The sequence below is a fragment of the Diorhabda carinulata genome, chromosome 6 (assembly GCF_026250575.1).
Source record: "Diorhabda carinulata isolate Delta chromosome 6, icDioCari1.1, whole genome shotgun sequence".
NCBI lineage: Eukaryota > Metazoa > Arthropoda > Insecta > Coleoptera > Chrysomelidae > Diorhabda > Diorhabda carinulata.
The window spans coordinates 18,053,705-18,079,881 of record NC_079465.1 but is presented as its reverse complement, the minus strand read 5'-3'; the positions used below and the strand labels follow the sequence as shown (position 1 = coordinate 18,079,881).

General features: G+C 33.1%; 1 protein-coding gene across 3 annotated transcripts in view; it reads right to left on the bottom strand.

The window, feature by feature from the left end:
- The window catches only part of LOC130894740 (protein Skeletor, isoforms B/C), an 85,225-nt gene that overhangs the window by 34,431 nt on the left and 24,617 nt on the right, over window positions 1-26,177 (bottom strand). For 2 of the 3 annotated variants that reach the window (XM_057801706.1, XM_057801707.1), the window contains exons 3-5: window positions 22,139-22,320; window positions 19,287-19,449; window positions 12,221-12,480 (exon numbers count right to left, since the gene is read on the bottom strand). In XM_057801706.1, coding sequence (XP_057657689.1) covers window positions 12,221-12,480; window positions 19,287-19,449; window positions 22,139-22,320 — 605 coding nt within the window. Of the gene's footprint in view, window positions 1-3,998; window positions 10,052-12,220; window positions 12,481-19,286; window positions 19,450-22,138; window positions 22,321-26,177 lie in introns of those variants that run through there. The other variant, XM_057801708.1, reaches the window with a different exon arrangement.

Genomic DNA, 26,177 nt, shown 5'->3' with positions numbered 1-26,177 from the left:
AGAAATATTTCTTTATATATTATACTTGATCCAGACTCTACACGAGAGAAAGCGGATGTAAGAGTATAAACGGTGTGCTCGCCTTCTCTCGTCTTCACTCATCTCTCCTCACTTCAATCGATTCCTTGTCGATTTTTCAGGCGTGAATCAGTGAGTTAATGGACATGTGGACGTGAATATAAAATAAAATCGAGAGTGTGGATAGCACTCCTGTTTACTCAAGTCGAGAACCTCTAGGAGGAGCCTCGCAAGAGTCTGTATCGGAATAGTTCAATAACAAATCTCCCGAAAGGTAAATCACTCATTCAAGCTGGGAAAGATGAATGGGATTGAAATTCTTAACTTAAGTGATGTTAATCATAAAAACTCGTATACATACTGTCGACCTTACTCTTCAATGATTTTAGCCAACACAATCGTGAGACTACAGTTGCTTATAAACAGAAACGGTGACGTGGGACAGACACGAGATCAAAATCAATGTAGAAAAGACCAAATTTATGATATTCAGTTGGCAATACCACAATAGCACTATCCTAGAACTTAATGGACGCTAAATTGAACTATCCTCTTAGTTCAAATATCTTCAAATAATTATACAAAATCCGGTCTTTGTTACGACAATCTTAAGTTAAAGTGAAGACAACGGATAGTTGAATGTATGGTCGGTTATATAAGAAGTAGAGATGAGGACTCTAAAGTTATATAAAGAATATAGTTATATAAAGAATATAGAATAAATCGAGAGTGTGGATGGCTAGCGCTCCTGTTTACTCAAGTCAAGAGCCTCTAGGAGGAGCCTCGCAAAATGTTGTATCGGACTAGTTTAATAACAAAACAAGGTAAATCACTCATTCAAGCTGGGAAAGATGAATGGGATTGAAATTCTTAACTTATGTGATGTTAACTATGGAAATGGTAAAAACTCGTAAGATAGTATTGCATAATGTTCAAACAACTTCAAATAACTTATAATTATAAACTTATAAACATCCTTAGACTTGAGAGTACGAGTATTTAAAACATCTGTAGAGGAATCGAATGAATTCTAAAAGCTCTAAAAAACATGATTCTTTTTTTGTGACACATTGCGATCGCGGGCCTTATTGATACGACCCAGGGGTCAGAAACAGCCCGCGGGTCGTTTCTTTGACAATACTGTTTTAGAATGTCTTGTTATTTTGAAATTAAGTCGACAAAGTGTAATAAAAAATTTGTCCTATTTTATTTTAAATTATATACATTATACTGGGAAAACTGGGGTAACTAAAATTGGTTGGTAACACTGATAATCAAGCTAGATGAACAATGAAAGTTTTGACTTTTCATTTGTTGACGCGTCAAAATTGAAATAATTCGAGGTCTTTCTGGAAAATAGGAAAAATTTAATTGCACAATTCCAGCTTTACGTAAAATGGCAGATGAAGTCATAAATAAATTGTTTCCAAAAAAGTCGCGCATCGCTTACGAAAAAGAGTATCTGGAGCTCATTAAAAACCTATATTCTCTATTCTTAAGGTAGTCACACACTTGTCATTGGACGGAGCGCTCGCGACGAACGGATTTATTTCGACGGCTGCGCACACAGGTACATAACCTCCACAAATTACCGATTTCGAGGTCTCTCACTAGTCATGAGTTTGAATGGCATCCTGTCGTTGTGGAAGTCTCATGCGTTTGGTTTATCAAATCAATCAGAAGAGAAAGGAGTATGGAGAATATCACACATTATTCCATGATCTCATTGATGATGACTTCAGATTTTTACAATACTTTCCCATGACTACTATGAAGTATTTTGAAATGTTGGACATTTTGGGACTACATTTACAGAGGCAGAATACAACATACAAACCTGGTATTGATCCTCAACAGAGCCTAGTAGTTTTCTTAAGGTAAGTAAACAAAATAGTATTCTAATTACAATCGGATCCTTACGGAGAGAAAGAAGGGAGCGCGCATATTCCTAATATTGTTGACACTCCGTACTCAGATTTTCGTATCCGATATCTATGATACGTACGACGCGCATTTGTGCGCGCAGATACATTTGAATCAATGTTTACACTATAGAGTAATAAAATGGGAAATTCCGTCCAGTTCTGCTTAATTTCGGTGTCGGTCATAGAAATAGTATTGTTTGTAATATTAAAATTTCAAGTAATTGCGTAAGAGAATTAGGAAAAGTATGTACATAGGTAGTAGATTATACAATTACGTTTAACAGGTACTGTTTAATCTTCCATTAGTTTTATTCTGTTAAAATAAAATTCTTTCCTTTTCAGGAGTATCCTACCAGCCCGCATTTGGCACACTATTTTCAGTGTTCGTGAATGGATAACAATAGGCTAAACCCATATATTGACCCCAACCCGGGTGGTACTACTTGCACTTGATAAATAGAAAGAATTTTCCAATGAAGTATTCGTTGGGTCACTCTGTGGTCCCTTTACATACCAAATGAGGTTTTATTACTCTATATCTTTCTGAAATAAACTATAGAATATAAAACATGTGAAGGTGGTAGAAAACATACTTGTGGTTAGCGATGTCAATAATAAATACGAAGTGACGTAGTTATATATTTTATTATAATAAATATATAATTTATATAATATATATAATAAATATATAAATAAAGAATTGATCCTACTGGCCATAAGTTACAAAACTGTACAAAATTAGTAATTTACAATAAGTATTGTTAATATTTACATAATTAAAGCGAGTATGATTCGATTTTTAATAAAACATACAAGCTGGCCGCATAAATGATTTTTTTGCTAAAGTGTAACAATAAAAGAATTATCATAGGTAATCCGGTAAATTTAGACATTCGAAGTTACATAAATTCTGATCCAGCTGAAAATCAGTAAAATTGTTTAAAAAACAATTGAACATAGAATTTGAATGTTCCTCATCATTTCCGTGTATAGACAAAATTTTATTCAAGGTCAAAGGTCAAAAAATGAGTTTTTCGCAATTTTGACCAAAACGGTGACTTTTATCATGAAAATACTTAAGAAAAAAATTGTAGATCATAAAATTATCTACAAAAAACGTATTTATTTTTCCTACAAGCCACTGTTTCTGAGATATAATGATTCAAAAAGTTGTAAAAGTTGTCGTATTTAATTGTTTCACCAAATGAATCGATAGAGGGAGAGAGAGTTCCGTTGGTTCAAGGTAGGATTTTGGTAAGGAATGTGTTTTGTTTGAGTAGACCCTGATATAGGAATAACTCCTCTGCAGAGCTGGGGTTGTAGTTGTTTCGTTGGGTTGTGTTTGCCTAATTATTTCTGGTTTCGGCTGAATGAAAAGAAAGTGGGGCTTGTAAGCAAAAATGGTCCTTTGTTTGTATTTTTTTTCATTTTTGTGGTTGTTTGTTTTTTTGTTGGAATTTTGTTTATTTGTTCATTTCAAATTCAATTTGCGGTGGGCAAGTACAGCTGCGGCTGTATTATTACCTATCGTCGGCAATTTGGCTGAAGAACTGGTTCACCAGGTTGTAGCGAAACCGCAGAAAACCTGCAACACCGACGATCGACGAACTATGAACCGAGACTTGTGAGTATTTATAAGAAATTTCTGTTGATTGGTGGGAACTGTCATGAGTTCATCAAATAAATTATCAATCATCATTTGGTATTTCTCGTGTCATCATTAAATACGACAGTAAATCTCAACCATTACAAGTTTTACAACTATTTGAATCGTTATATCTCAGAAAGGGTGGCCCGTAGAAAAAAAAGTATTGATTAGTTTTTTGCAAATAATTTTATGATCTACAATTTTTGTCTGAGATTTTTTATGATAAAACTGATCGTTTTGCTAATAATCGCGAAAATCTCATTTTTTTTTACCTTTGACCTTGAGTAAATTTTTTTCCATACACGAAAATGATGGAGAACATTAAAATTCTATTTTCAATTGTATTTTAAACAATTTCTCTGATTGATGGGAATTTATGTAACTGCACTCTTATTTTTTTTATCTAATTTGACCGGTTAATTCTTGGGTTAACAAAATGAAATAAACATTAATCTTTTTCATACAAATTTACAATACACGTTTGAAATCCGCAAAACCACTCAAACTAATGTGTACATTATAAATAAATCAGTATTAATTTAATACGTCATTTTTAAAATTTGTCTCTTAGCACTTTTTCGAAACGCTAGTTTTTAGAGAAAACGACTTTTTTTATTATTATTCTTAAAAAGCTTGTTAGTGGTCTGTTTCTATACATTAAGAACAACCAGAGAAGGATAATGAAAAAAATATCCTACTTCTATAAAAATTGACTTTTCGAAAAAATTATTAACAGACAAAAACTTTAGAAGTTCATTGGATTTGTTGGCTGTTTTAAAGGCTATATAATATTTATGGACTCGTGGCTTTATATCAAAAAGATGCTGTTATGTTAAGAAAGTCATGAAACCATTACACCGGCGTTATACCTCAGATGATAGTTAACAGGCGACGTCACCTGTTTTATGTTTTACATTGTTTCTAGATAACACACTTCAGCAGTTGATAATAATGCTGAATGACGTCCTTCAATGACTTTGTTAGCGTTTATTGAACCATTGATTAGAGCTCATACATTCCGACTAGTGTGGCCCTATGGGAATTATATCATTTGGAGGTATGAAATACTTTATTACTCACATTGATGACTTCACACGATCACACGTATGGTTCATGTATATTTTCTCAAAGACAAGTTGAATATTTTAGAGACATTTAAAGATTTCACGTTGAAAGTAGAGAATGAATTGAATCACAAGATAAAAAAGGTTCGCACAGATAATAGTAGAGAATACTACAACAATATTATAGAATCATGGTATAATTTATCAGACCTCTACTCCTTACACTCCCTAACAAAATGGCATGACCGAAAGATTAAATGGGACTCTAGTAGAACAAGCAAGGCGCTTGCTGTTCTATGCCAACGTGGAAAAGTTTTGGCAACCGCTACATATATTCTGAAAAAGGCATTACAAGGTAAAACCCCATATGAAATTTGGAAAGGTGAGAAACCGCACAAAGAAAAACGCCAAAAGTGGGATAAAAGTCGGTAAAAATGATATTTGCGAAAATACAAAAGGATATCGCTTTATGGATCCTAAGTCACACAAAGGTGTGGAAAGTAGAGATGCTTCTTTTATGGAAAGTTCACTGAAAATGTCAGTGTACCAATCGATTGTAAAACTTATGTTCCAGTAAAAGATAACCAATCAGCTGCTGCAAGTTCCGGCTCTATAGAAAGCACAAACTCGAGCAGCCAGAAAATACACACTCAGGAGTGGACCACATCTGCACCTGTGATGTCCAGTAGAGACCCAAACAGGTAATAGTGAAGACTCAAGTGAGTATGACACTGACACTGGAGAACTTGATGAAACTTATCATTCCTCATGTCCAGTAAGACAAGATTATAATAGTAATGTAACCTTGAGGTCAACACGATCTCAGAATAAACAAAATGAGACACAAAATGGCCTACTGGGTTTGCTTACAGCTTTAACAGATCCACAGACTGTAGAAGAAGCACTTACATCACCACAAGCTACTGAATGGAAGAGAACAATGGACGAGGAATATATTTCCTTGATGAAAAATAAAACATGGACTTTGACAGATTTCTCTGGGTGGTTGTTTAAGACAAAAACAGACCTGAGTGAAAATGTTCTGAGATACAAGGCTAGGCTAGGTTATGGACAAAGATGGGGCACAGACTACGAAGAAATATACCCACCAGTTGTCAGGTACACATTATCTGCTTTAGCAGTCAGATATGGATTGGAATTGGAGACATTTACATGCAAAAGCCAGAAGAATATAAACTGGGATTTCAGGTATGCAATCTACACAAGTGTATATATGGGTTCAAGCAGGCCAGCCGACTCTGGAAAGTTTAATTGAACTCAAAATACAAAGATTCTATCCAAAGAAAAACTAAAAGAACGCTTTTAAATGAAAGATTATGGACCCAAAATCCAATGTGCTGGTCTACATATTACCAGAGAAGGGGACAAGGTAATGTCGGATTGTAAATATGTGAAAACTCCATTTGAAGCTGGAATGAAATTTAGTGGTAAAACGTCAGATGAAACAATTTCTGGTTTGTGGCTGAAAGTACCTGGCCGGATATATCATTTGCAGTAAATACACTGAGCAGATTCAACAAAAAACCTACAGCTACCCATTGGACAGCGATAAAAAGAATTTTTAGATATCTGTAGAATACCAAAGACTTGAGGTTGGTATATACCTAATAAGCTAATGAGAAAATCACCGGATTTTGATACTGATTGGGCGAGCGATGTGCGTGATAGGAAATCGTGCACGGGTTACATTTTTTTGGTATATCTTGGCGGTCACACAAGCAGCAGACTGTGGCACTATCTACAACTAAAGCTGAATAAATGTCGATGTCATCAGCGGCGCAGGAGGCGCTGTGTCTCCAATAACTACATGCTGAACTCGACCAAGGACAGAGCAATTCATTCGTCATATTTAGTGATAAGCAGAGTGCAATAATTGTCCAATAATGATTGCTACTTACCTAGGTCAAGACATATTGACATTCGTTATCATTTTCTCAAAGATCATGTTAATAATTTGAAGATACAGTTTTGTTATATTAAAGGCGAGAAAATGATTGCTGATAATTTAATTGAGGGCAATACTACACGTTTGTATTGTGTAATGAAGATGGGATTGCGTCCCAAGGGTAGTGAAATAGAACGCAGCCAAATTGTTTTTTTTTAAGTATGTAGCATCTGACGTTTTTGTACTGTCAGGATGTAACCACGCTTTTCATAAAATGAAACCTTTGTGATAATGAAAAGTACGTTTAATTCCATACCACAACTACGCAATATTCTGTTAGACTTTAAGAAAAAATCTTTATTGTAGAAAAATTTTGCACAAAGAAGACAACGATGCTTTTGGAAAGCACGAGCAAATGCAATATATTTCTGGGCACAACAATCCAAATAATCTTTCTGGTTTATTAATTTTTTTCATTTCATTTTCTAGTTACTTAATTAAAGCTTATCTTTATTTTTCCTTACAGAAAACCTTGGCATCTTGCAGGTTCTTTTTCGCTCTAGATTTCTTTTGATTTTTGATAAAATGATATCAAAGCTTCCAATAGACGTCCGTATAAATTGGAAAAACCTTTTAGTGCGGCTTCTAATATCCCGATAGAGATGATACTTTTTGATACGGTGGATATTACACTTTTTATTTTTTCTTCTGTCCAAGAATAAAATTGCTTGACGCTTTCTATACGACATCTTGATAAACACCACGCCCAAACGATAAATATTTCATCCTTAAGCAGTAGTTATCGCCTCAATCACTTAAACTCCCATCGTCTGCTGTCTGACACTTGTCGCCTGGATGTATAACGGCGGCCTTAGGGTTGTAGTCGTCGACGACGGGCAGTTGTGAGGGAAATCGAGGCTTTAATCTCAGCGTCTATGATTTTGCATCGTAACAAATGGATAAATTTTTCAAAATGCGGCATTAATCGCATTCGTAACTGTCTGTGTGTTCTCAGAAGAGAAAGAAAATGCAGGAATATATAGAAAGCGAATATTTCCAAAAACATATCAGAATATGGAGAATCACATCGAGGAAGTCTCTCGGAGCAACGACGTTGGGCTTGCTGATGAGGGGATTCGAGTTATCCGCACGGTGCGGATCCGTAAAGGTACTTTTTATAGAATACTTATAGGGTTGATTTAATCGTAGATTTTGAAATGGTATTTTGTATCGTCATCGGTAGTAAGTGAACATACAAAATTTCAAGTTAATTGGTTAAGGGGAAGTTAGTTATTAATTGACATAAATAGTAGCATGGAACCTTTTTTGAATTAGCTGTAAAATTCTACATTTATGACCATATAAATAGAATTAAATTAGGTACAGCTCAAAAAACTGACTTTCAATATTTGCTTTTATAACTATACAAAATAAATATATTTGTATTATACTAAATGAGTTTTTAGTAAAGAACCAATCGATTTATATGGAAGCTAATTTCATCATTTCAATAAATTTTGATTGAAAAGTTTTGTAGACAAATCGATTTTATGGTAGTGTAGCATACTATACAGGGTGTCCTAGGACGAGTTAAAACTATTTGTATATGGCAAAATACATATAGTAAAATCATAAAAATTAGATAGATCACCCTATATATTAATATATTTTTAAAACTTAAAATTTTAGTATACTTTATCTGAAAACTTTTATCGAAAAATACATACTTTTTGATTTATTGATTTTTTTGAGAAAATTTGACCCTTACAGACCCTTATAAATTATTTTTTTACGAGAATACCCTTAAAGATATGAGAATGGTTTCTATTCGGTTGCTTTTAGCAAGGTCAGATCATGTTGAAAAATGTTTCATTTTATACAGGGTGTGTATAAAGAGTGTTCAAAGTTTAAATTCTTAAATATCATATTTCTTTATTTTTTTAAATAGAACCATCAGATTTTTTCTATTTTAATACATTTAGGGATAAAAAAATAAGGAAAATTCATGTATATATGCCTTCATGGTAACAACCGAAGACGAAAAGCTTACCGAAGATCAAGAGATCGATTCGCAGATAGTTGCTTTGAAGAGAGGTGTGCTTATGTGGTTCCCGCAAGATCTGAGGTGCAACCTCTATAGGAGCACGGACTGATCGTGTTTATTAGTGTTCACACAAGAAGAGGTTTAACGGCTGATAGATAGATCGAGGAGATTTTAGCAATTCATGTGGTATCCTTACGTCGAGTACATTGGACACGTATTTACCTTTATGCTTGACAACGCAAGGCTACATTCGCCAGATTACATTGCAGCAGACGGTTTTCGCGTTATTGTGTGGCCAGCATACAGTCGATAGAACATTCATGGGATAAGCTAAAAAGAAGAATTCGAGATAGACTTCATAGCCCCAAAATCGATCTCAGAACTTATTGTAGCAGTAGTAAAAGTTTGGTTCAACATCCCACAAGAAACAATGGGTAACTTGATTAGAACTGTGCCTTATCGTCTGTGAAAGGGCAAGAGAAAGTCATACTCATTATTTAAGAAATTAAATATTAGGTTTTAATTAATTTCATTGTGTTAACGTGGGAAGTTTAAGCTCACATTAAAGCATATTAGATTGGCTCTCAAACAAAATATTTTTTCAACTAATGAATAATTAAAAAAGGTCACAGTGGGCCGATTCCCATGCACCCAAGTGTATGATAACATGGTCCTTGAAACCATAATAATATAATCAAATGGTTTTTTACTTAAAACTCAGAAAAAATACATAAAAATTATGGTTGTACAGAACCGCGATGTCTAACCTAACTGATTATAACCATTAAATTGAAATCTATTATACTGTCTGTCTAATTGTGCTTGTAGCTGTTGTTCGTCACGCAACCTTTTCTCTTGTAATATACGGTCATAAACAAATTGTTCATCGTACTGCCTGCCGTTTCTCAAATACTGCTGGAAATTTATCTGTGGATTGCTATATTGGGCAGCTTGTTGTACTTGATATACTTGATTGGGTACTATTTGATGAGAAATGGATTTCTGGATATCAATATTTCGTCCATTATAATTATTATATGGTTTTAGTTGTTGGTACTGTGAATGTTGTGGCTGATTAAATCTATGTTGTTGATAAGTCTGTTGAAACTGACTATTTTGATTAATGAACGGGCTTTGAATCTGTTGCTGATTATTAATTTGGTTTTGATGATTCTGATGTATTAATTGAAAGTTCAGCGGTTGATACTGTGCTTTTATTAATTCTTCATTATTCAATTGATGGTTTTGTTTCAATGGTATATTTTCCAATTGTCCAGGAACATGATTTACAGTACTTTGATGGTTGTTATCGTTTCTTCTTCCGATTCCAAAGAAAGACAGTAATGGTGGACGGTACGTGGTAGCCTGCAAGTGTCCCCCGACAAATGGTCTCGAGTGCGACACTGTTGGTCTGGGTGATTTTGAATCATCTGTCTGCTGTAGCTTCTGTAACAACAGAAACATTCATTAGAGATCGTTTTGTGAGGGACACTTGCTAAACTCACATGCGATACTGCAAAAGCACCATTCAAGCAGTTAGTATTAGATTATTATGCGTCATTTTGACGAAGTTGTATCAGAAGAAGAAGCAAAATGAGAGATTACACAATGCACTTATCAAAACAAGAAGCAGAAGAAACATTTCATAATTAATTTTTCATTCTCTAGCAGCATCTTTACGATAATACTATATGTCAAATTGAAATCTGTTTCACATTGTTTTCTTTAGTTCCACATCAATTGCAACAAAGTTTTTTAAAGTGGGAAAGAATGGAAAATAATTCTTAATTCATTAAATGTTATCACCCAAAGTACATAATATTTATTCAATTATTCAAATCCCCGTGCGAGAAATCATCGCTTGGTATTTCAACAAAAACAGGCCTGAGATTACCAAGCCAAAGATGAAGATCACTGCGAGAAAGAACAGTTTCTGAAATACGGTTTCTCACATTGATGAAGCTATAGTTAATGAGATAGACTTACTATCCTTATCAGAAGAGCAGAGTCTTGGGACTAGAATGACAATTGGCCTTTTCAGGGATCTGCACCTTTATATTTTCATGTCAATCGTGAAGATATCAATAAAAAAATGACAAAACTAAAAAGCAACGTGTTTATAAAAATGTGATTGAATTTGGCCAAACACTATGTGGAAATGAATGTTGTATCTCATTTGTTCAGTTTTGACCTAGTGAATCCTGGAACAAACCCTATTTTGACAGTTGCCAGCTGCATATATCAATTACTGAAGGATTTTCATCCAAATCTACTTTACTTTGGAAGTTTTAGACATTTTAGACGAGCGTCACGTGTTCGTTGACACGTGGATGATTATAGCTCATTATCTTATAAAAGAAGCACTTTTCAAAAAGTTTTTGTGAAGATTTTCACGTTCTACGGGTTTGTTCATATACATTGTTTCTAAATTTTCAACCCCTACCACGTTATTCACAAAATACCAATTTTCTGGGAGTTCCCCGGAGTTTTCTTCAATTTCCATAGCCGCTCGCGTGCAAAAAATTTTTTTTCTTAAAGCAGTAGTCAAAAATTGCTCGTATACTAAAAATAATTTCTATTGATTTTAGTATCAGATAAAAACTCTTGGTTCCTGGACTATACGTTGAAAAACAAGATATTTGAACTTACCTAGTAGTAGAACGAATTTTTTCCAGTGCAATTAATTTATCTAGAGTCTGAAATTCTAAATAGCACCCAATAGCACAAACACCTAGTTGTAGTATATTGTTAAACTAACCTAATTGAATTTTTCTTTGTAGTTACCTTTATTTGGTACAGTTTTCAGTTACGCAGTTACACCCCACGATATTGAAAATAATGAAACTCTCAGAATATTCATTTCAATTGCCAAACTCAATGCAACAAATCTATAGTTAGGGTTGGTGGAGATATTGAATGGTTAGTACTATCTACTTCACGTTATTTGAAATGGGAAGAAGCTCAACAGCACTCAGAAATATAATCTTCAAAAAGTATTGGAATTATTTGAAAAAAATAATATACTCCTTTTATCAAAGGATAATCACGAAAGGAATTCTTTTTTTCTTTGATCTGTCTGATATTTATATTTGTATTTTTGTAGAAGTAGACAGGAAGATTTCCATCCAAGGTGACGTTTTATGCACTTTTTTCAAAACAACAGTCGTTTAAAAACAATTATCAACACAAAAAACCACGTATTGAAAGTATTTAAATATGTACGATACGATGTAAATTCACATTCACGGTTATACAAAAAATGTTGTGTGTATTTCGTATGTCAAACTCGTGTTTTCATGGCACATTAGAGGTAATTTTTGCGTTCGTATCTTGTTTTAATATATTCTTAAACGAAAATTTCAATGAGAATATTTCAAAGCCTACGCAAATATATTTTTCGGAAACTTTTCAATAAACCCTCGTAATTGTGGTAGAGCCTTCATTGATTGATTTATTTCTTTTTCTTCTTGGTGTAATTTGCATTTATTTTTTTTTTCTTTTTTTTTAATTTAATGTGAAACTAGTGCAATGGATTGATTTGCACTTATATTATTCATCATATTCCATATGAATTCTTGTAGAAGTACCAGGATTTTCAACACAGAAAGTACATACCTGTGGACTGATACCGAGCATTTTTAAAGATGGTGGAATATTAAGAATCTGTGGTATCAATATATGGCCAAAATCAACGGTAAACTCTTCACACCATACACCAAAATGACCGATATCGAAGACTGTTAAATCCCCTGGCAGAGTCAGTACTATAGTTTTTCTATCATATTTTCTTAGCGGACTTTCTTTGCCGTTTTCATCTGGTACACGATATCCTTGGGGTGTCGGTCGACTACCTTTTCCTACCCAAAATTTGGCATCTGAAACCAAAAGACAATTATTAGTTATATTTCGACTCGATCTTAGTATTCCAAAAAAAAGCGCATAAGTCTTACGATAATGACAATCGAATATATAAAAACTAAGGTAAGAGCAAATCAAAGAATATCAAAATGTTTCCAGACCAACACAGGACTAAAACAGGGAGATCCGTTATCCACTACGCTGTTCAATATACAGAGTGAAACCTGGTTAGCTGGGATCTAAAGGGACCAAGACATTTGTACCAATTATTGAGAGTTTTCAGTAATCCAGTTTTCCAATTAAGCAAGGTTTAAAACTATTGTTGTCTCACTTACAAAGGCCCCCGCTTACAGAGGTCGAAATGTGCCGTTATTCCATTTTTAGAGGTGAGAATGTTAATAAAAATGCGTATTTTTGATTGTATGTACATATATAATGTATTGCGTCGAAAAAAAAACAATACAGTGAAGTTTATGACTTAAAGTAATCGGTTATGTTTGTTTATTGATTGAAAATATTAGAATTATCTATATTTGACATTTAGAAATATTTGTGAAAAGTTTCTATAGTTTCATTGCCTTACGCTTTGAAATTTTCACTGGAGTCTCTTGACAGTTTTCTTCTTCTTATTCTATGTCCAAAGAAAATTACATAACAACAGTTCTACTTGCAGAGGAGATATTTTCTCAAGAAGAGAAAGTTATCGCATATGTTACAATCTACACTGACGAGCAAAATTGAAGTCACTTCAGAAATTACGAATAATTAAGATTGATAGCCGTTGAAGTATATTTTTTCCGAGACTTGACAGCTGTCAATCGATGTACTAGAGTACGACTTTGATGAAAAATGTGCTTTTGCGCTAATTGAACATACACATTTCTCTTGCCTGTTTTCCACATTTACTGTTGATTCTTTGTGTAAAACCTAACTATTGCAAAGTGTAGTGATATAACAGGCCCATAATGCCTTTAGATCCAATTGTTGTGCTGTTACTAGATGGTCGGGGGCAACGTGAAACTGCAAGAATTGTTGATGCAAGTCTTTGTGGTGTGAAAAGGGTGTACCAGCGCTTTCTATAGACAGGCCTGATTACTAGAAGACCAGGATCTGAGTGAAAAAGAGTTACCATTCAACGAGATGACCGTTTTTTGGTGCCCACAAGTTTGCGGAATAGGAAAGCTACTGAGGTTTCACTGCGAAATCAGTTGGAAGAAGTGAGAAATGCCAACGTTAGTGAATGGACCGTTAGAAGAAGACTTCATGCTTCTGGACTATCATGCAGAAGAAGGGCTACATGTCCTCCGTTGGAATACCAGCATCGGACTGCAAGATTGCCATTTGCTAGAGATCACGTTCGTTGGAATGATGATGAATAGAGCACCAAGAACTTCCCAGGAGCTTATAAGATTGCTGTTGCAGGAATGGGATAACATTGACCAGAATGTGATTCGCAACATAATTCAAAGTATGCCACGCCGACTTCAAGCAGACATCAATGCAAGATTAGGGAATACAAGTTATTAGTTAACATTTTTCCCAAAATGTTAATTTGTTGCTTTTTCAGAATAAATCATTAAATCCAAGAAAAAAATGCATTTTTCTTTATTATAGAGTATCATATTAAGCTTACAAAAGCACATGCGATGATGTACAGTTTGCGAATACTATCTGAAAACGTAAAATGTCAAAGAACAGGAAAATTTTTGCTCGCCAGTGTATTTTGAGAATATGGCTTTATTGTTTTTCAAAATATTCATTAGCAAACAAATTTTATTGAATTTGGCTCGTGTTGAAAGACCTATACAATCGATTGTTGGTAATTTCAACTTCATATGCATAGATTAATGATGCGTCATCTGTTACTAGACGTTTTTTTAAGCAAAGTAATTGAATTTTTTTCACATTTTCAGGCACCAAACGACACAAGCTTTTTTTAACTATTGTCGAATTATGAGGTATTGCCATATCTCGAAACTTGAGTAGCATCCCTCGTAGACATAGGAGACTATGTTATAAAATGGCTATAGAATAAAAAATGTCTTGTTTCTGTGTAATGTTGGATAATTTTTAGACAACCCTCGTAGATGGCTATTACATTCTGAGTTTTCTTCGTCTTATTTTATTTCTTATAATAACAGCACTACATCGAATGTATAACGGAATAGAAAGTAGATCAAATTTTTAATTTATTTATAACCGCTAAACGATTTAATCGGTACAAACAAAATAATATATAATATTATATTATAATTTACGCGATTTGCGAGTATCAAACTATCAATAAAGACTATAAGATAAAGTTGGAGCGTTTTATTCTCCAAACAACCATAAAATATCAAAATGAAGGGAAATATTTTGAATTTTACGAGATTTTAGTGAGACTTTACTGTACAACTTGATGACAAACAAAAATTACTGAATCATAACGTTCTAGAATCGTTAGAGGAATTCCTACTAAACACTTTTCAATTTCAGTCTCTGAAGACGATCATTTGGTTATTGAAACTTGCAAATGTGTGTTGTGTTGAAATAAACCGTGACTCCAATAACAGCACCAAATCGCGGTGAATTATTCGAAATAAAAATTAATCTTAAGTTTAATAAAATTTTTTATTAGTCTTATCTATATGTTTGAACGTTTGTAATTGACTTTTGGCCTCGATTTCATCCTACTTTGAATAATCATATTTAATCTAAACTTTGTACACTTGTCTTAGACTCAGAACATTGTAACAATTCAATCAAAATAACTGTTAATCCCGAATAGATTCGTCATTCATAAATTTATTTTTGTATCCTTCGCATGTAGCAGTAGCAGACTCACAAAATCGACATGCACCTATCCAAACACAAAATTACTATTTAAAAAATCAATGACACTATCATAAAATAGTGCAATGCTTCCTATGACATTTTTAAACTAACTCTGTTTCATGAAAATAGTGAAAAATTAGAACGAGTTCGATATGACCCTTTTGGTTTAGGTTTAGGAGAATAAATAAAAGAGAAGACTTACTTTATGATTAATTTTGATAACAAAAAAATAATTCGCACAAGCTGGAATGGAAATTGAACTCAGATCTATTGATTTATTGCTAGATGCTTCAGTTAAGATACACCACAGACACGGCCACATCTATGTTTCAATCATCTACATAAAAGACCCATTGAAATGCTGTCCAGCTTTTCGTAAAAGCCCATTTCGATATCGATCAAGAAAATGAGAAAAGAGAGGAAAAAAGGAAAGGGAAGTCTTCAGTGGATATTTTTTAGTAATCAAAATAATAATTTGGACATTTCCCGGACTGATTGAAAAACGCAATGTTAATTTGAAAATATCTAAGAAAGAATCCCACGATTTTGTAATTATAGTGTAAGAATTATTTTAGGAGTTGAACAGTCACTAAGCTGAATCCATTAATCAACAATTCGACTCTCTGCGCAAACAATCTTTGAAACCCTTGCGAAAGCTTTTTATTTCTGATTCATATCTAGTTACGTACAATATACCCTTCTGAATATTTTGTTATTAACCGGCTTAGATTTGGATTCGATATTATTTTTATATGGGAGAAACCTACTCACACGTATAATGCTGAGAGCATTGAAAATGAAATTAGGGAGATCACCGACAAAGCTAGGAAACAATATAGAAAAAATGATTAATATGTTGACCAAAATGGGAGAAAGTAGAAAACTGAGATGATGAATTGACGGAAAATTCAGCAGATGTGGGCTAAAAAACACAGAAAAGGGAAAAGTAATAGAAAGAGAGATAAATAATGCAATGGTAACCTTCCTGGGAAATGAATTATAAATGAAGACAGCGAATTAACATAGAAGAAAAATTGTTTATTCAACTTGCATAGAGAAGATAGAGAATTTAAATAAAAAGATCAGAATTTGAGCAAAAAATATAGAAATAGATAAGAGAAAGGAAGTGAAAATTGGGTTCGGAAAATATACGATGAAACCGAAGAATCGAAATGGAACGAATGTGAAGAAGTTGGAAAAAATAAATTAGAATATTACAACAAATCGAAGGGACACAAAGAAAAAAGTAGACCACGATATACATTCGGTTTTTTGTACTAAAAATGACCTAATTTCTTCCAAACATTCCACAAATCTGGAAAGCATTTTAGTGCGGTTAAGTCAGCGCATTTCTTATAAATATTACTGGCATTATATGTCTTTAATGGAGTACGATAACCAATGCAGTTCTAAGCTTTCACAAGAGTGATTTTTCGTTCCTTTATGAACTTTCTTGATGAATAATCAAATGGAATTTGTCGACCAATATGCCCAGTGGAAAGAGATTTAATTTATATCTCTTTTTCGAACATATAATGTACTCACTTCATGTGTTCTAATCAAAGCGAAAGCATCATCTGTAGTTGTGCAAAAATCTTAGTTTCCTCAAGATCTTTTCAGTTATTATCAGAGTACCACGCTTGCAAACCGAGAAATAGCCTTAACGTTCTTTCAATGAAACATTAAATACCATATTCTATTTAATGCGCCGATCAGTTGTTTCCGTACATTTTTTGCCATTTTGGTAACTCGCCTCTAAATTTTCCGTGCTGATGCTGACTTATATTACTTGTTTATTATGATAATCATCAAACTCGTCCACATCAATGAAATTTTAAAACTGCACAGCACACATATCACGAGAATTATAAACTATGTATGCTTTTCAAGCATTCTTTGATTTTCCTGAATTTGAAATGAAGCTATATCATGTACCACCAGTTTCTGCAAATCGCAAGGGCGTATCAACTGAAATGTACCCATCGACACTTACACCTGAGGAAAATTTATGAAGGGAATTTAAGGTGGAGAAATAATCGACTACGCTGAAAGGAAGTTGTAATCAAAAGAAGATTTATAACGGAGACAATGTTAAGTGAGAAAGTTACAGAGGGAAAGCGGTCGGGTTCAAAAATTAATGGAAGCAACATGATGCGATTTGGAAAATAATGTCACAGAGGAAAGGTGAAAATTGGCGAATATGAATTTATGGTAGTAGAAAAGTTTGATCAATAAAAGATGAGACGGGAATACTGAGGTTGAAGAAAAAATAATTAATACAAATAGAGCTTTCCATTCTAATAGAAAATTATTGGAAAGTAGCCTACTTTCAAGATGAATGGAAATCAATCAAATATATAAAATTCTCGTGTCACGGTGTTTGTAATTGAAGTCCTCTGAAACGATTTGACCGATTCTCATGAAATTTTGTGTGCATATCGGGTAGGTCTGAGAATCGAACAACATTTATTTTTCATCCCCCTGAATGTTAAGGGTAGCTTACCACTGAATTTTTGTATGATACAGCATTGAATAAAACATACAACCCTAAACTTTCAACCCTCTACGATCCTATTTTTTATTTCTTAATTAACTTTAACTTTTTTTGGACAGATTTTTATTTGTTTTATTCAAAAATTCATATTACTCTCAATTTTTTTACCCTTCTACGATCAACCCTTATTTTTCCATCGCGATTTACTCACAGATCCGTAATAGGATTGTAAAATAGTAAACGAATATAATAATTATTAATTACGATAAATTCTTATTTAAAATTTCAATTTCCTTTTTGTGTCGATCGTATCAGTGAGTGCTATACGTACCATTTTGATTTCTCTGTGCAACTCTCATGTTAATTTTACTCTCATCGTAAATTTATCACTAAGTTCAAGTGCGATAATTATTTATTGATAACTGAAAAGTTTTGTTTTTACTCTAATGTAAATAAACACTTGTTGTGAGTTCCCGCTAACAACGGCCATTATCGTACCTATACATATTGTATTCAACATTTTTTGAAAATAGTTTTAAATGAAAACAGAAATGTGCACGTACGAATTTTGGTAAGGTAATCAACGCGTTGATACCATATTTCAAAGAATACTATATCCGAGGAATTAGCAAGAAATGGTCAGAAATACCGAAAAAAAATAAAATTATCCTAAATATACTTCGAATCAATCAGCACGGATACTAAGAAACTGTCGTCAACTAAGTAAAATTTTTGAATTAAGTAAGAGTTCTAAATGTGTTCATCAGAATTTTATCATAGGAATTGATCCGCAGGAAATCATATATGAAGTTAACAATTCTGTAATAGTTATGTAAACGTATAAACGGAGAGGGACTAAAATAGGACATAGATTTCACATCCACTCATACTCAGGCAGGATTTCGATCCAATAGATTAACGCAAAATGATCAGTTTGAGATAAATAATAGACAGATAATGAAATTTATGTTACAGTAGTTGATTTAGAGAGAGAGAGAGAGAGAGAGTTTTTGATATTGCGAACGAAGAAAAAAACGATGATTAGACCAGTAATAATCTACTCAGCTGAAGAAATGACTTTGATATGAAATTATTAAGAAAAATTGTGAAGCACAGAAAGAATGATAATCAGAACAATCATGGAATCTCTGAAAATCAGTGAAAGAAAAGATAATGAACTAAGAAGCTCAGCAATTTTAGTGGTTGAGGAAGAACAAAATCTATAGGATACAATATGATGCGATGGGATCCTGGTGGTGGAAAAAGACATGGTAGGCCTAGGACAAAATGGTTAAAAGAGGTGGAAGATGATCTAAGAAGAGTAGGAGATATGAACTGACAGAAAAGAACAAGAAATAGGAAGTTGTAGTAGGAAATAAGCGAGAAGTTGTAGATATTGATTGTGTGGATTGATCTACCCCAAAAAGAGGATCTAGAGTGAATTTATACCGCGCCAATTAGGGGCGTTAAGCAATTAATATTATCATTATTACTATAATAAATTATATTTACCTGGCGCTTCTCCGTCATAAGAAAAATTGGGTATCAATAAAGTTTGAGCATCAACGATGACAACATTGTCTGATGAGACAGCATGAACACCTGTGAGTGGATCAATTTTCTGCGGCCGTGGATAATCGAAATTTCTGGGGATTTTAACATCTCCGAAATTGACCTGAAAAAAAACATATTTTTTGTTTAGTATATGCGTTGCTATAGCCACATCTATTCCTGTTTCAATTTGATTATTCTAATAAATTGAAAATAAGCCAGATTTGCTACAGTAGAGCCGAGTAAACTCTATAAATCTAGAATTCATTGAAGAAAAGATTTGAACTGAATTCTTTATCAACCGTAAGGCATTTAGGTGTATGACTGTGCTATTGCCTTTAGTTGTTTAATGCTAAATCTATCTCAATGGCTCTACTTTTGTAAATTACTTAATCAACTAATTATATGCAACTCCGTTTTGTTATCATGCAATCAGATTCCGAATGTAGCAATGTTACTAGCTGACTCTTTGGTGAGAGAATAAGCTTGACTTAAGTTGAGGATGATTTAAACAAAGTAAAGGAGATATCCGTGAAATGGTATCAAAGACGATGGGACAGTATTAAGAGACAAACTAGACAAAAATATTAATTCCTAATATTGTATTTTGCCTCACTAGAATACAAGAAGTATAAATCATCATCTAACGCAGCTACTCACACGTGTGGATGTTTCATGGCTTCATGACTTACCAATTTGTCTTTACTATCTTAAAGTGGATTTTTTACAAGTTGAAGATGGTAGAGGGTAAGAAGAAGCTTACTGTCACCAGAAAATATTGTTCTGAAATTAATAGCTGAAGAGGAAGTCTATAAAACTCTATCTGGTGACAAATACAAACAACCTAGATCTAGTAGGTGAACCAAATAAATCTAAACAGTATGATGAAGTAATTTCTGTCTGTTGAGAAGCAAAGGGTGAAAATCTTACATATCTTTCAGCAGTCGAGATGTCTCTTAGATATTTTCCTCTCCACAAAAATCAGGATGAATCAACCTAAGTACGAACAATTTCCGCGTCATTGGACACCTGAAGTTTAGCAGAAGATGCCTGTAGAAATGAACTTAGCTGTAGTTAATATGACAGAAAGTATATTGGGCAGACTAAGAGATCCGTTAATGTCCGGTTTAAAGAGCACATAGCTCAATTGAAATATCGACGGACCGAAAAATATTAATAATGAAAAATTGTTGCAAAATGTATCCACCGATTTAATGGTACAAATGACCAATTCCGTACAGTTCACTGTATAGTTTAGTTGTTAAGGAATAGTTTAGGAAGACGAAACTTGGATATAGAAACGCGTGTCAGGCAGTGAGTACTGATGTATTGGTGGTGCACGCACTGTGTTCAGTAGATCCATTACACTTAAGAGCATAAGAAATAGAAGACGAAGATCTTTGATAGCTAGATCTATCCCACGTCAAGAACATGAAATTAATAGATCAGCTTCATCTTCCAGTTCCAAGGCAAGAAAAGGGCATATTTTACGACATTTGGGTCACAGTGTATAAACACTATGAACTATATATACCTGCATGTTTAGATATGGCAGTATGTCAATTTCATTTGTGTGGTGTAAATTGCGAACGTACGACATTGAGGTATCTGACAACTCACATGCGATTAACTGAGGAGGTTTCTAGAAAATTACGCTCAATTGATGGATTTATGCGTCGCAATAGAAACTTCAGATAAGTCAATTGTCAAACATATTTGATGGTCAATTCTCTGTATTTGTACTGTTAAAACTAAGTATAGTTCTTCCAATTGCAGAAGAGTTATGCGAGAAACAATCAATATTTCATAAATACACACGTCACTCATACCGTCACTCCACGTGGACTTATCATCTCCACTGTTTATCAATGAAAACATCGAATCGTAAGAATAAATGTATTGTTATTAGCCGAAGCTGTCGGAAAGCGTATGTACACAATTCCATTGAAATATTTCTGCTAGATAGTCTGCGATAAGCAGTGGCGAGCTTAAGTGAAATTTATTTATATACAATTAGGTTAGTTTAGAAACATTGCGTCAAGTTTTGTGGTTTTAAACAGAAAAAGCGGAATAAACGGATGGTAATACCTGAATCGTCAGGTATAGTTCGATGGCGACAAGATTATTTGCGTATAATAAAAGACTACCAAAGTTCTAATATACGAATGGGGTACAAAAAGGGCTCAGTTCACGTCTGGTACCCTGTTCAAATCAAACTCCTTCACAGGTAGGTAGGTACATTTTACTCGTCTAGTTCCAAGTATGACTACAATTAAGTTCATCTGTCTAAGTAACGGCGTCTAATTTATAATGATTCAATTGCCTTTTAACATATTTTCAAAAGTATTTACAAAAATAAAAAATTTATAAAATGAGGTATCTACATCTATGGTAGATCAAAGAAAATTATCGGCAAGAGTTTTTATAATCTGCATTTGTGTTATTGGAAGAACTATGAGTGGATATCTAAAATTGTTGATTTTTATCAATTTTCAAGGCGCTGCATTTTATTGAAATATAAATCGAATGTATGCCGCCAAATATCATAGAAAAGGCTAAAATACCTCTTCGAATCTATTACCTCTCAAGAGAGGTATCAAATCTATTATAATCAGCTTATGGAATTGAGAAAAGAAATCAGTTTTTATTTTTCGGAAAATGTGTTAATAGTTTATGTAGAAGAACTATACTATAAGCAAATAATGCTGACAATTTTTATTATATTAATAATAAAACTCTACCTATGACCCTTAAGATTAGCATGCGATAATGCGAAAAAAGAAGCTTCTATGAAAAAGGAGGAAATAACTTACGTCGAATTCTTCGCACCACAAATAGAATATCTTAATGTTGTGTATGGTTTTTCCTTCCGGCAGCGTGAGAGCGATTCCCTCTTTTCGATATCTTCTTATGACTGCGCCACTTCCGGTTTCGTCTCTTAAACGGAAGCCGTTTTTGTCAGCTGTTTTATGCACACTAGCGTAAAAGTAGGCAGCTGAAAATATGAAAAAAAAATATATTAAAACTTATTTGGTGGGAATGGAAAAGACGGCAGAAGATTGATTTACAGGGCGTGGCAATTTCAATTTTTCGGTTAAGTAAATATACACTAAATATATTACCAAATAAGATTGATTTTTTCAAACAATACATTGCTTGGAAATTTATAGATGATTATGTATTATTAAACACAGTAATTCTGGTAAGAGTAGAAGAATTAATCTCCTAATCAAACTGAACTACCAGATAAAAAGTATGCAATTATATACAATTCAATAGCGCGTTCTATACGGAAATTACCAGTCTACTTCATTATTGTACCCGACTTTGGATTTTCTTTAACATTTCTGGAATCGTCATCTCATTTGGTCGACCACTGCGATGCTGGTCTTCGCAGGTCGTACGCCGTACGACCTCGTTAAAACTCTGCTAACCAATATTTTACTGTTGATAATGGAGGAACAGTCTTACCAAATAGAATCTAGTTCAGCTTTTATTTTGGTTGTGCTGAGGATTGAGGAGCACATTCCGATGATCAATTTTTCTGTTTTACAAATTCACTATTTATGGCTGCCGAACAAATACTAATCAACTTGGCATCTTCAAACTTGAAATATATGCTATATAGATTGCAAACTTTCTAATACAGTGGTATTTTTCAAGCAATTACCGCCATCTGTAGGTCAGGTCAGGTACTTCTGGGACCATACTCATATGCTTGTAACTGACTTTTTGGTATTGATTCAACTATCCGATTTAATTTAAACTCTGCACTCTTCAAAGACTGACTTCAATGTAATAATTTGACAAAATAACTAATTATTCTCATTAGATTTGCTACGAATAATATTTTTCTTGTATCCTTTGCATGGGAGTAAGACGAATAAAGCTAGTGAGCGAACAATTAAGCGCGCAGTCCCAGATTTACGAAATCGAGGTACAACCATCAACACATCTGTACATATTAAAATATTAAAGATAAGTTTAATATAGTGAATTGAGCTTAATAGCAGCTTAAACAAAATACATTGAAAACACTAATCAATAGGTTTTAGAGTTATATTGAAAAGTGAAAAATAACTAGTCAAAATTTATAACGAGTGAAACTTATTACTAAATTTCGATAACAAGATTTCACGTGATTTTGGTAAATGGAGTATGAAGGAAAGGAAGACCTACTTAGTTACCTACTATATTTACCAGTCAACATGTACCATATTTATGTTTTGGTCACCTAGATAAGAAACCCACCGAGAAGACATACCGCCCATTTTGTGGTAGAGAGCCATTTCGAGCTTATCGAGAAAGCGGGAAAAGAAGACAATAATGAACTTTTTGGTTTGATTATTGCTGAAAACGTTTTTTTTACTTTCGTTAAATTAAAATTAAAATAATATTAGGAACAAATAAAAACATCCATTTGAAGTGATTTAGTGCAGGCATACAAAGTTCAGAATAGTGTTAAACCTCCGAATTCTTTAACGCAGCTCCGATTTTCCTGAAAATTTAGAATTAATCTATATGGTCGCAAGGTGCGTAAATTGTTTTTAAGGGGTGAAAACTACCCCTTATCGAAAAATACCAATATTATAGTTTTTCCTACTTTTTTTCAATTCAAATATTTTTCGTTTATGCAGCATAAATATCTTAACATATTGTATAATAGAAAGTTTATATATTTCAAAGTATCAACCCTTAGAAATCTTTAAAAACTACCCTTCTGATGAAAATAATATAGGAAAAAATCATTTAAAGATTTAAAACATTGCAATTTCGTTATTACCGTGAAAAAATCATAGCATTTTAATGGAATATAATTGGTTATTAATTTTTATTATTCACCCCTTAAAAACTACCCCTTTGCAAAGAATGAAATAAAAATAAATCCAATGACTGCCAGCTTTTAGATTTTGCATTTTTTTGGTATAAGTTTCTTGTCTCTACTTGAAGTAATGTTTAATTGTCTATACCCTGTCAACCCTCAAGAACCACCCCTGTAATAAAAAATAAAAAAAATATTGACTGTTAATGTTTTGATTTTGAATTCTTTCGGTATTCAAGTGTATTTTCCAAACACGAAGTGATTTCAATTTCAATTTGAAATTCTTATTTTTTAGGTACTCCATTAATTTTGAAGCTATCACATGCTGTAAAAAAAACCAATTTAAAGGTAATTCTCTGGGCCACAAGTTTATGTATATTAGAAGGGCTTGGGGTCAAAAGGCTATGGATAAGTACACTATAGTGACAGATTAATTTGGTTATAACAATTTTTATACTAAAAAGAAAGCAAAATAATCGTCACAAAAAATGTTTTGATTTGACTGTTTATTTGTTTTTGTATCATAGATATAGAGAAAAAATGAGAAAGAAAAAATTTTTTAAAAATCAAAAAAAGTATTATTTGATGCTCATTTTTTTCAAAATTATGAACCAAAACCGAACTTTCAGATGTCGTGAATAACATCCAAATAAAGTATTTATTACAAGGAATAAGTTTAATTTTGATTTTCAATGGAATAGCATTAGTTTTAGTGCAATTTTTTCTTAGCTTTAACTATTGTACATCATATCTCACTGAAATTTCAGTCGAAACGACTTTTATCAGTGTTCATTTGAAAGGTTTTTTAAGTTCTTTGAAAAGTATTTCATGACTTTGTTGAAAAATGTACCCTTTGCCTGTTATTTGAAGTTAAATGCTCAATTACATGAACAAAAACTATTAAAATATCTATAACTTGTTTTAGGTAGAACATTAAGATCTCAAAATAAAGCTTAATTTCTTTGCTTTGTTATAACCTTCATTTTTGTTCATTACACTTTTTTCGATAAAATGCATCATTACATTACATTACATTACGTAGAAAACTATTGAAAAATGCAGTTTTTTTGACGAAAAATCGTACTTTTCAATTAAGAATAAATCAAAAACTATTGATGTGGCAAAAAACTTTTTTATAACATTTTTTATTTTGAATTTACTGGTCTTTCGATTTTATATGGTTATTTTGGCTAAAAAATTACCCCCTGCCCCTATCATCTGTCAAAATTCGGAGGGGAAATGCTTGAATACTTGCCTAATTGTATTATTTTTAAAAGGATTTGATGTTTTTAGCTAACTTTTCATGAATTGCATCTGACAAATTATGAAATTCTATTTCTTAAATCGCACTTATACGAATACAAATCATTCAAATTATTTGCTCCTAAAAGTTTTCAAATGTTTACATCTAATTATCTCCTTTCCAGCTGATTCTTGGCTCTAGGTTCAAGTCTCAATACTCAGGTAAGACGAATTAGCTATCAAATACCTTCATCTTTTATTTTATACGCTTTCATGTGTGATGATCTGGAGGTCAGTAGTCTGTACATACAAACTCCATCCTCTACGTAACAGAATCTGTAGGATGTACCCATCGAATTTGTGTGTTTATTGTGGCGGATAAGACTTCTATTATTATTCGTAGATTGGTCAACACATCTTGCTTGGTTTTATTTTCCTAGGAGTATCTTTACTATCGTGTAACCAATTCCACGAAAGAGTCCAAGTCCTACGAAGAGTTTATCCGCTCCTACTTTAATCTTTATGATTTTACGATTCCTCGAACTCCAGGGTAGCTCATAACTAATTGGGTTTCTAGATACTCAGATCTCTAGTTGCTGCTTTATATATAATAAGATTCGGTTTTTCCCATAGCTAAACTTTTTTGGTACTCCATCTTGATGTATCTCACAGATATGACTATTTTTCATAAGAGGTTTCGCTTTACCTTTGGCGACTCCTCTGCAGATTCTTAGTGATCGTGCCCGCAAAATTTCGGACGCTATGTAGAAAATTACTTCAATAGACAT